Below are 13056 nucleotides of genomic sequence, written 5' to 3'. Positions count from 1 at the left end.
AGTCTCAAAGTGGGTTCCTCATCATCGAAATTGGTTGGTATAGTTCTCTATGTAGGTTCTTTTGTTTTATTGAGTATAAGCTTTTTATATCTTTTGTCACTTTTGGTTGCGGATGTACTATTATAAATGTATGAATGTTTACCACTCATTCTATATAAGATTTCTGAAAATTATTAAAAATCTAAGAATCTCTAATATTGTGTGCCTTTGCTTATGGGGAGAGCATTTAGTCTACTCATTGGTTGCATAGGTATTATTTAGCTTAGGTTGCAAGAATTTGTATCATTGGCAGATTGTACGATGTATTCCATCAATCTATGTACAGCTTGACCCAATCAGAAAGCCTTGTACAGTGGGGAGTCCAACATAATTAGAAATTAGTAAATTTATGAACATGTTTATGACTCACCACTCAGGCTGACAGTGTGTTTATTTTGCACATGTATTTCTGAGTTAGGACTTAAACTAAATTTATGAAACAACCCTTAAAGTAGGTGTCTGGTTGTAATGTCAGTTATTTTTAATTGTGATATCTTGATAGCTTGGCCCCGATGTTATGTGAAACAGGTTGAAACAATGTAAATTGTCAATATGTCTGGAGACTGTTTGGTAAATTAAATTATGGATAACTGTAAATCGAACTTGGCATGACACAAGTGTGTTAAAGTAAATAAATTAGTATTGTGATCAATAACTATAACATTGTAGTTTTAAGTTATAGTTATTTATCACCAACTATACACTAAAAATTCTAAGAAAACGATGAAAAATATGCTTGAAAAATTCTGGAATTATTCTTAAATTTTTTTCTGCTGAAAGTATGGGAATCCTGAGTCACATTCAGATTTTATGTATTAGTAAGCTGTGTGGATATTAGGAACCAACAATTTGGTTCTTATGTGTTTCAGTTGTATGTTATGACATTTTTCATTTTACACTGAAGTTGGTTTCAATAATGTTATTGGGTATAATGTTTTAAATATTATTATTTATTTTTATTATTAACTTTCCTATTTAAAAAGATAATTTTGCATTGTTAGTTTAATAAGTGGATTTTAAAATAAACTAAATTTCCTAAGTCGACTGAATCTCATTAGGACTTATAAGATTTTAGTGAAAAACATTGACATCTAATCAGTATGGGTTTCAGTTTTATGTGTATTGCTGTATGATGTTTAATACAATTTATTTTGTAATTCATTAATTTATGAATTGTATTATGTATATAGTTACCTTACTTTTGATAAAAAAATTGTTAAGAAGTAATTGAACTTTATTATGGAATAATAATTAAGTTTGAAGCTTCATTAAATTCATCTACACTAAGAGAATACATTATATAAAAAAAGAGAAATGCTTGACTGAGACCAGATTGTGAGTAAAAAACCTTTGTTAGTGAATGGGGTTAAAGAAGATAGTCTAACCTGTAAATTTGAAGACTTTGAGGTTTGTTGAAGCTGTATTTATATCAGTAATTTATTTAAACTTCAATATTAAGTAGACAGTTAACTTTTCAAAAATGTTAATCCATTTATTTCACACAAAGAATTAGTTTAATTCTAGAATTACTGATGGTGTTCGTATAGGATCTACTCAGCTTTATAAACACATTTTTCTAAACTGTTTATGCATCATATTGCTTGTGTGTCCATGATTGGAGGGTTTCTAACAGCATATTAGTCATACAAGAAAAATTTAAACAAATTATCATAAATATTAATGTAATATCCAACTAATTGCTGCTGAAGTGCTCTGTGTATTTTACAGAGAGAGTGATCAGTACTTAACACTGAATGCTGAAACAGACAAAATCATGATGTTACTCAGTATAATGCAATGTGTGGATCGTATTATCAGTGAATAGTATACAAACAAGCTGGTAATGAGTATTAATGACTTGTTTTTTGAATTGGAAATATGTACTTTCTTTAAAGGTGAATTATGATAATTAACAAAGAATCTTATTTTTCATTCTACAAAAGTTTGCGTGTTTGTTTTTATAGCCTGAAAAAATTTATTTTGGAGTTGTGAACCAATTTTCATCATTTGGAATGTTTGTTGATTTTCCTGGAGATGTTCGTGGGCTGGTACCATTAAGGGTAAGTTGTTAGTTTTAAAAACAGATTCATGAAGTAGTGTCAGTAAATAAAGGTAAACAGGGTCCCTTAGTTTTTTGGAGATGTTTGTGGACTGGTACTGCTAAGGGTAAAATGTTAGTTTTGAAAACAGATTCTTGAGGTTCCGTCAGTAAACATGAATTATTACCTTATTCTTATGGTACTGGTTCCAGTAATGTTAAGTTTAATTCATTTTACTAAAGATAATTGAGTAAGTTAAACTAGTTTTGGTAGTGGTTCTAGTAGTGTTAAGTTTTACTGCATTTTACTAAAGATAATAAGTTCAGCTAGTTATGATACTGGTTCTAGCAAAGTTAAGTCACGTTATAGTTTGTTAAATATAATCACAGGTTTGAATAAGTTAGGTAAGTTAGTTTTGGTAATGATTTCAGTAATGTTAAGTTTCATCTTAGTTTACTAAAGGTAACCAGAGGCTTCTCTTAGTTAAAGTAAGTTTTGGTAATGAATCCAGTAGTGTTATGTTTCATCCTTGTTTTTTGAAGCTAACCAAGGGTGCTTGTATTAGTTACAGTAAGTTTTGGCAATAATTTTAGTAACAATAAACTTCATCTTTGTTTACTAAAGGTAATCAGGGGCTTGTATTAGTTGTAGTGAGTTATCTGTGGTCACAAAGATGTGTTTTTCATTTATATGAGTAAGAGTAAGACTATTATATTGATCTCTTGAAGCTGTTAAGTTATTTATTAAAGTAAGGATAATTATTTCCTTAGATCCTAAAGGAGGATTGTATTAGTAAGGGTAACTTACTATCATAGTATCTGAAGACATGCAGGGATTTATATCCCTACAGGTAAATTATATGTTTAGGAGATGACCAACGGCTCACATAGATAAAGGTCAAGTTTTTATCATAATATCAAAAGATGTTTGGATATATGTAACTGTTCGAATATATTACTACTTTTTCTTCCCAGGGGTGTTTATATGAGGGTAATTTCAGTCATAGTTTGTAGAGATGACTAGTGGCTTGTATATTAAGGTAAGGTTAACATATCATTCATTATAATGGAGATGCCTGCAATTTGGAAAAGTTACATACTAGATTTGACTGCAGTGTTTGTTAAACTAATGGTAATTAAAAAAAAACATTTCAAGGTTGTTTTTGTGAATAAATAACTCATTTCTGCCTACAGCAAACAGTAAGAGAATCATTATTCTTTTGGCTCTTGCATAGAGAAAGGATGTAATATGCTAAATCATTAATCAAAGTCACATTAGGTAATGGATTGAGAAACTGGGCATTTTTAGCTTTGAGATATCACTCAAGAATATTCATTTTATAGTAAACTTTCTGTATATAGAGCATCGTTCACTGATTTGTATATTATAATTTTCTACTGAATTCTTTAAAACTTCACGTAGTGGTAAGTTTTTCATCATGTATACCAAACCTTAAAAATTATCTTGGTTAAACTGATATGAATGTTTGGTACCAAATTTTTTATCCAGAATGTTTTTTAAACTGTTGTTAATTTTTTAACAGCATATGACCAATGAACGGATTGCTGATCCTGAGTCTTCAGGATTCTGTTGTCATCAGACTGTTACAGCCAAGGTTATACTCATTGATTCTGAGAAACATCAGATGGACCTTAGCACTCGGCTTTCTGACTGCTTCTTTAATGATCCAGAACCTAGTGTCACCATTTTGGAGAATTATTTAAATGACTGGGAAAAAATAAAAAATAACTGTGAAGAAACTGGAGGTATGAATCTAATTGTGCTATAGGTTTTAGTTGTAGTTTTTCTTCATGTAAATAAATGGAAACAAACTTAGTTGAATCAAGTGTCTGATTGTATTGTCATTAACTTCTGATCAAAGCAAGCTACAAACATAAATCAGAACAAAAAAATTAACTCAGTAATGGATGTAGCTAATTTATCATTAACATGCATTGATTCATCAGTTAGATACACTTGCTTGTAGCAATATCTTTTGCTATAATCCCAATATCTCATGATATTGGGCCAGCTTGGAAGTTTTAGGTTTGTCCTAAATCCATGCACTAATCTAACAATTCAAAATGATCATAATTAAAAATATTTAGTAATAAATATTAATTAAACATTATAATGAACACTTATTTTAATGAAGAATGAAATATACATTAACTACAAAAGATATAAAAATTAGTTGTTTGTGTCATACACCATCACAGGACAATTGTTTGGCATCCTGCCATCTGTTTATCAGGTCCTTTTTTAAATGATGGTGCAAAAAGTATCTTGGTAACTTGTCCATTGAAGTTCCTGTAAATATTTAATATCCTCCACACTGCTAGGAGTATTATAGCTTTTTCTCACTTTGTTCTATTTTTAAAGTTTATTGTGGCCATCCTTTGAAGGTAAAATTTGAATATAAACATATCAGAACTTACTGTACTTTGAGCAAAAACAATACAGAAAATATTGTATGTGTTCTATACTTGTATAGTCATTGTTGTTAATACCAGGACAATTGGATGGTTTTCTTGTTTTACTTTATGTCCATTGCTTCTTTTTATAATTCTGAAATAAATAATATTTTGCTTTAGAAAAACAAAATTTAATTTCTTGTTAATTGCTTTAAGTCATTGTGTGCTGGACAAAATGAATTAGGTATTAACAAATTAATTATATTTAATTTTGCATGTAACTAAAAAAATAACTCAAATCATAAATGAGTGATTTCATTGGCTCCTTATTCAACTTCACAACACACCATACTGTAAACATGGAACCATATTGCAACAGCATCTTTCATTAATAGTTTGTAATTTATGTATTACCTGCTTGCAGGGTTGAAATTCTCAACAAAAAAGTGCCAATACTCGTATGTGAATACAACAAAGAATTTTGTATGATTAATAATACAACAACACTCACAGTGAGCACACTTATAGATATTATTTTAACATTCTACAGAAAACTGTTCTATATATTCCATAATATTTATTGTTTTGATAGTTTTAAAGAAACAAATGTATGTTAAACAGGCAATTAAGTCAAAATTTTCATAATTGTAAACTTACCTCATATGTTGTTGTTTTTCTTTTTTGCTTCATATTTCATTGAATGTTAAAAAGGCATTATATGTTCTAATATCAGAGGTGGATAACAATTGTACTGCATCAGTCAATAAAACATCATTTGGATATTTTTTTTTTTATTGACCAATCATATAAATCAAACAGCCAGATGAGATTACCCGATTGGTTTAATAGTGATTGATGTTGAAGTTACTGAATAACTTCTCCTTGTGATCTTCTTGCCAACAAATACTGATATCATAAGGTCATTTATTGGTTCATTTGAAGAATATTTAATGCTTATTTATATTCTGAGTTGTGACATCTCTGCTTTCTAACAGTAAGATGGAAGACTTGTGTGTTGGATGAAAAGCAAATCAAATATGTCCTTGTTCTAAGTACTAACATTAAGGCAAGTCCCAGAACTGAGTACAAGCAGAATTTCACCTTTGCTTACTGTATATTATAGGTGTTAGTTTGTACTGCTTTTATGGAGATATTTGTGTATGAATTATCTTAGTTTTGCTGTTTCCCTTTAAATCTGTTGTTATGGGCTGTCACTTGTCACATTCATTAATGGTGTGAAATTTGCTTATAAAGAAACTAGATACATATGTTAGGTATTCCTTTATAGTGTAAATACAATCAGCCACAGAAAACATTTATTGTAAGTTTTTCTAGAAATATTATTTTCAATATAAAAAAAAAGTTTTATTCTGTTGCTTTCCTTTATATTTCCAATATTTATTTGAGTAAAATATTTAAGAAGGAAGCCAAAAGTATATTTTCTTAGAAATTGGAAGATCAACTTTTGTATTTTCATATATATTTTTTATTATTTCTCCATGGGTTTTAAAACGTTTTCCTTCTTCAGGTATGAAGGCTGAAATAGCCAACGTTAAACCTGGTACTGTCAGAGATGTCACAGTCTTCCAGGTTACAGAGTTTGGAGTGTTGTGTAAACTGCACACTGATCTCTATGGATTTGCTACTAAGAGCCAGTTGGATGGTAAGAAACAATTCTCATTTACTTGTGCGTGTGCGTATATAACCACCAATAAGGATTCTTTTGGCTTAGCAATTATAACATATACAGACTGCCATTTTGTATTAAATCTCTTATCTTAAGGTTGAAGGACTTACATTAGCTGGAATTGTTCTCTATTTTTCTATGTGATTAACCACGACAGAAGTTGGAAGTAAGTGTTGAGAATGAATAAAGCTTATTTTAGATTATTCTGAGTTTTATAAGCGTTTGCTGTGTGCTTAATTTATCTTTGACTTACCACAGCCTGGTGTTTAGGGTAAATTTAGAATTTACTGTGACCTATAAAATACACATAAACAATTACTTTTCTTTGTATCTGTTTTCCAGATAAAATATAAGTAACTTATATTTTTAGTTAAAGTTAAATAAGTCTAATTCTCAGTAACCTTATTAACTATGTATATTATATGAATTTCAGAGAGAATGCAAGAATGATTTTCATTTATTTATAAAAATATGATAAACTGTAATTTTCTTCCATCAGGAAAACACTGGGAAGTAGGGGACAAAGCTGAGGCTGTCGTGCTTCATGCAGATTTTGTGAATAGCGTTATTGAAATATCATTGTCACATTCTCTGGTAAAACACTTCAAAAATGTCAGTGTTTCTGAAAGTAGCAAGGTATGTTTATTGTGTTTAAAGTTTTTTGTTTGAGAGTAATTTTTAAATACATATTTCAAATATTCTTTGGTCTGTTTTAAATTAATGTATTGCTTCAACTTAACTATCTGTAACACTGTTTTTTTTCTAAGACTATGTGAATAATATTGGAAGAATAGTGGAGAAATAGTTACTAGAATTATCTGAATGTGCTTGACATCAATGCAGGGATTGACCTGTATTTGAGAAGTCATGTTGACTATAATCCCAAATTTACTACATGTTTGTACACAAAATGTGGCAAGCTTTTTAGTCTGTTGTACACAGATAATCAGATGTTGATATTTGTACTTGAGATAGGTCTGTGAATTGATGACATCAGTCTGACCCAGACTAACTAATCAGAGTGAAAAGTGATGTTCACATGAAAAATAAAAATAAGTTTATACATCACACAGTTTATATTACCTTTGCATAACTTATAGAACCTCCAAAATGCATATCTACAGTTTTTTCAGTATCCATTTGTATTGTATCTGGTATTTACTATTCTCTACCACAAAATGTCACTAAATCAGTAGTGTAGGGTAAACTGAATAGTTGATAACCCTGACATCAAAATACATAATACCATGTTGAATGGCACTCTATAAAAGGTTGTGGCATATACACTTTGACCCTCACCCATGCACATATATTTAAACCATAAATCTCCAGTACATACTCTTCAGAAGACTAACAAATAAACATTAGAAAATAAAATTATGTAAAACAATAAAATCCCACTTTTCACAGATTTGTGAACCTGCTAGTATACCAATTACAGAACAAAACATACTGTACAACATTGTAAAAATTCTGGTATACTTGTCTCTCCACCATTTTTAATAAACAATAAAAAAACAACACCATTGTACTACTATTGTCATCGTTTTCATTTATCTGGTATTGACCCACCAATGTGTAGCCTTTGTGACACTCAAGTCACAATATCCCACATTTTACTGTTGTGCCATTATTACGACTGTGAGAGGTGGCACCATTTTTGACATATACTTTCTATTTACCCAATGACACTGTCTAACCTGACTGTGTTTTTAGCTTTTTGTGAGTTTAAGGCCTCTTTAATTCTATTTAAATCTTTTATCTGAATTTTGGACATTGTTTAGTTTTAACTCAATATATTTTTACATTTTATAACAATTTTACTTTTAATTGTTATTTACTGGTTGTTTGGCGCAGATAGCCTAGTTCCTTTGTGCAAACAAACAAACAACCTCACATGTTAAAGAAAGAAGAATAAACATAAAATAAGTTAGAAAAATTATACTAAGTTATGAGAGTAAGATGTGAGTGCTGAAGCCCACATCATCCCATATCTGTATCACACTTCACTGCTTGCAGACAGTTGTGGAAAGGTTACTGCTCTCCATAGAAATGTAAAGTAAAAAACAAAACTTACCATTGGGGGTAAGTAATGGAACTTTACCTCCTGATATTGGCAATCCCCTGTTATAGTAGTAAAAGCTGAAATTAATAAGTATATCTTGTATCCCACATTATAGCCTGTGCCTTTGTGATCTTTTTAATATATGCACTAGTTTTTGTTGTAGTTGTTAAGGCTTTTTTATAGTAATCAAAATGTTTTTTTTTATCACAGGTTTGGTCTTGTTATTTTTAATGCAATACTTTCTTTTGACATTAATAGTTACTTAACTGTTGAAATAACGTTTTTACTCTTACTGAATTATTAACATTTTACTTTCAGTATTTGTTACTGAAACACTTATTTACAAAGTTTTCTTTAATTATTTTATTAAACCTAGACGCTACATTTTTATAGTTCTCTTAATACTTATTTCATAAGTAATAAACATTGTTATGTAATTTTTTGTGTTTGACAAGTATAATTATTAAATTCTCTTCTTTCTACGAGTGAACAATAAGGTTTTAAATATTCTATAGCTTATTTGATTGTTATCTAGTGAAATATTGTGTAAAAGTGGGATTGTCAAATAAGTATAAACAAAATTTAGAAAGTGGTAGAAAATCCTTTCACTATTAAGGGTATGATTCACCCAGCTCTAGTAATAATCTCTGACTTAAGAAGGCATTTAAGTTCACCCTGTGGCTAGTAATTTAATTTGTTTAGAAATGAAAGGTAGGTGGAGTTTTCAGTAGTCATCCCACAATAAATACTGGTGTATTGTGGCCAATGAAATTCAGTTCTAGGTCAAAACACGCAAGGGAACTTCCATAATTGGTTAGTCAAAAATCATTTTCACATAGTAATGTGATGTTAATAATTCTACAAATAAGGTTTGTGTATCTAAGAGTCTGTAAACATCACTGGTTTTATTAATAAACCAAATATCCAATGGTAAAAAAACAGGTTATTGTGTTTGGTTGACAACTGTTGATTGCATGCAACTCTTTGTTTTTACTGTATATTTGTTCAGTATATAAGTTGATGTGTAAATAAAAGTGTGCAAAAGGGATATGGAATTATCTTGCCACATAAAACAGGATGGTTTTCCTTTCATATGAAAAAAAAGTTGAAAGAATGCTACGTTTTTTTGTCATTAATTATCATAAACCTTCTGGAAATTCTTGACAGTTATAAATTAAAATACAAACAAGGAAAACCAGAGTAATTGAAACAGCTATATGTATACTTAGCATTTCTATTTATGTCAAAATAATTATATGATAAACATCATATAAAGATCACAATTGTGTTATTAGTATGTATACAGATATGTGCAGCCTGGTGGTTAAGACTCATAATGTGAGGGTTTTCAGTTTAAATCCTCGCCACTGAACATGATCATCCTGTATGATTGCCACCTGGGAGTAAATTGCTCTTGGCTTACAACAATTATCAGCCGACCCCTAAATCATTGAGACTAAGTTCGAAATGGGAGAAAAAAATGCCCATATATGTATATCCTTTTGCCTCTCTGATTAGTTTTTTTAGTTTTTGCTGGTTGATTTTGAAAATTCTTTGACTTTCCTTAACTTTCATTTATTACTCGGTTCATTAACCTTGTTTGCCCTGTAGTAATTACTTTATCATAGCCTTCTGTTTAGCTCAACTATTGATGCTACCCAACATAAACAAAAATTATAAATTTGATCAATCATTATAACATCTTGTTTTTGCTTTTGCCACTAAAACATGTCATTTTCTGAAATTATAACCAACAAAAATATGGTCATTTTTATTAAAAACGTGAAAAAATACATGTAACTGGGATTATGAGCTATCCTCTTTATTTTTTTTAAAAAGGTAAAAATATATCCATCTCAAAATATTTTATAAACTTTCTCTACAAGAGAAACCAGTTTATTTACATTTTCAAGTGTGATGACACCTGAACAAGGTCACATGTTAGTCAGTTTTCTAAAAGTGACATTATCCTTAATCCAAGTTCGGCATGAAATTTTGCACAAAATAAATATATCCAGTGAAGAGGTGACAGTTTACTTTGTAACAATAAGAAGGATCTTTTCCTTTACATCTGCAAAGTCTCTCTTTTGAATTTGATTCAGTTATGGTTTCCTTTACTGACACTGGTAAAACAAATTGCCTACCCCATCCATACAAGTACAGCAGATCACAAGGTTATGTATCCTGAGGCACATTACAACTACATTGTCCTCTTACTGTGCCTACTCTGTAACAATAAACAAAATGAAAAAAGGGGGTGGAAGTTGTTCAATTACCAAGAAAGTGTATTCTGTTTACACAATTTTTCAGACTCAATGAAGCATGTTAAAAAACCTGAGAGAATGAGAAGTACAATGAAATAGATGTTAATAACATGAGAAAACTCAAGTAAATTCTATTTTATATGTACTATTCATGGCTAGAGGATATCTTGTATTTCTTTAAGATTGCAAACTGTGAGTGTATTTAATACTTTTCTCACATTTTTCAGAACACTGGCATGTTCTCTGAAACCTTTGAAATATCCACATAAAAACACTAATAGCTGGTTTCAGTTTGACTGCTAATTCACTCACCATAACACTCGTGCATCTATGATAAAGAAAAGAATTATCAAAGTCAATCTGAGTTATCAGTGTTTTCAAGTAGACACCAAGTAATGCTAAACGTGAATTTATCACATATTTTGAATATATTGATTATCTGTGGAAATGCAAGTTAACTCTCAATATTATACAAGAAAGTATATTGAAGAAACACGACCATTTCAATGAGTTAGTTATCTCACTAACCCTAAGATAGTGTTAAGTCTACCAGCTACATGTTGCTCAAGATCACTCACATTGAGAAAGGTTACATACAAATGGTCAATGAGATTGATCATTAGTTCATAAATTAGGGGCTGCTATTATTGAGCTTGCAGTTGGTTAGCATAAGTAGATGTTTGCTGTCTAGGGGAAACAAACAAGTTTCTTCCATGCACATTCTTTAGCACTATTTACTACTTCAGTGTATTATATAGAAATTGTAGGATACATCAAAACATGTTGTTCATATTTATATGTTCTACTGAGAAATGGAACAACACTAATACACTTTGTTAACTATTCATTAATAAGGAACTGTCTAAAGTTTATTTTTTTTCCAATGACAACTTTCATGGTATGAGAGTACATTACTATTTCTTTCTGTATTTTTGTAACTGAACGCTTTACTTCAGAGCATTTGATCTCTGTTTTCTTCTGAACATTTGATGTTTTTGAAAATACTGCCATAAAATAATACATGTAAGCCATATGATGTGTTACATACTGATCTCGATTCCAAGTGGACTTGAAAAGTTTTGGAAAGTATTATATATTGTACACAAGGTTAACTCAGCTGATATGTTTGTGGCCCAATATGTTTCCTCTCCCCAACTATTTGTGTGATGTCAACATTCTAGAATGCTTTAGGAAGAACACTGTAACATCAAAGCAGGTGCAGTGGTCCTCGACTTACACACATACGAGGTTTTGATCTTTAATCGTCTTGTTGAAGCAGTCACTGACAATTTTGACTTAACATCTAACAAACGTTGCTTTCAGTCTTTACGATTAGTCTATTATATTTTTAACATTTTCAAAATCTTTATTCCAAGCCTATTTATTTTCAAGTTATGGTTAGGTGACTGGAAAACAGTCTATTCTAAGATTATAAAGAAATGTATTTTTTATAGCTACAATTTGTTCATAACACTGATATATCACTATTAGTTTATAGTATGTTCCTGATTAATGCTGTATATAAAGTTTATGTACCCTGCATTACAATACATTACTAAACAGTATTTTACATTATTGAAGTTCAGTTATGTAATTAGTCACATGTACTGAAAAATACTTGAGTGAAAACCTGTACAGAAATATGGTGGAGTTGACCTTGATTGTAATTGTGTACTGGAAATGTAAAGGAAGTGTAGCATTATTCTCATTAGGCTTCAATTAATTTTTATATCACTATCAAATATAATGACAATTTTTTAACTACTAAAGAATAGGATTGTATGGTAGCATATGTAAGACACTGAAAATTATAGAACATGAATTTATACATTGATGAAAATACCAGAAGCTTATATTTGGATTTATGTTGTAGTTATAGCCATTTTCTACAGTTTGTACATTTCATAAACTGTAATCACAGCAAGTAGTTTCATTGTTACTTTTTTTATTGTAGTATAGCTTAACTGAGAAGAACATTGAAATATAATGACAACACAAACATATATACAGCAAGAAATTATTTCAAGTACACTAATAAACATGATTTTTATCACACCTGCAATATTTGTTGTTTTGTAATGACTTCATTTTTTATCATTGTATATATATATTTACTACCTGAAAAAAAAGGAAGTAACAAAGAAATGGTGAATTCCTCCAAATTTAATACATTGAAAGTGCATTCTTTTTATGTCAGTTTAACAAATATGAAGTTTCCTGAGACAGACATCTTCAGTTATTCATTTGGTTCAGTTGTATTTACTAATAATACATGTCTGTGCCATCTAGTGGATTACAAAGCAAACAAACAAAATAATTATGATAACAAGATGATCATGTAATATCTGCCATCTAGTGACAACTTGTAATATTACATTCACAATGTTAACAGTTCATAGTATGATAGGTATTACTATTTCCATGTTTTCTATTCAATTTATGAGGATGATTGACAGTTATCTATCTATAATGGTCCACGATTATTATATAAAACTTTTACAAAAAGTCAGTTAACTTGCCAATAAAACACTGCATTCCAAAAAGTATA

General features: G+C 29.9%; 1 protein-coding gene across 1 annotated transcript in view; it reads left to right on the top strand.

Annotated features, from left to right (window-relative positions):
- LOC106460612 (protein RRP5 homolog) overlaps positions 1-13056 on the top strand; it is an 84074-nt gene that overhangs the window by 42355 nt on the left and 28663 nt on the right. Inside the window, 5 exon segments of the mRNA XM_013920333.2 lie at positions 1372-1446; positions 2004-2099; positions 3622-3844; positions 6021-6155; positions 6679-6815. Of these exon segments, the coding sequence (XP_013775787.1) occupies positions 1372-1446; positions 2004-2099; positions 3622-3844; positions 6021-6155; positions 6679-6815 (666 nt within the window).

Source organism: Limulus polyphemus, unplaced genomic scaffold, assembly GCF_000517525.1.
Source record: "Limulus polyphemus unplaced genomic scaffold, Limulus_polyphemus-2.1.2 Scaffold804, whole genome shotgun sequence".
Lineage (NCBI taxonomy): Eukaryota > Metazoa > Arthropoda > Merostomata > Xiphosura > Limulidae > Limulus > Limulus polyphemus.
Note: the sequence above shows the minus strand (reverse complement) of the source record. Positions and strands in the feature narration are given on the sequence as shown.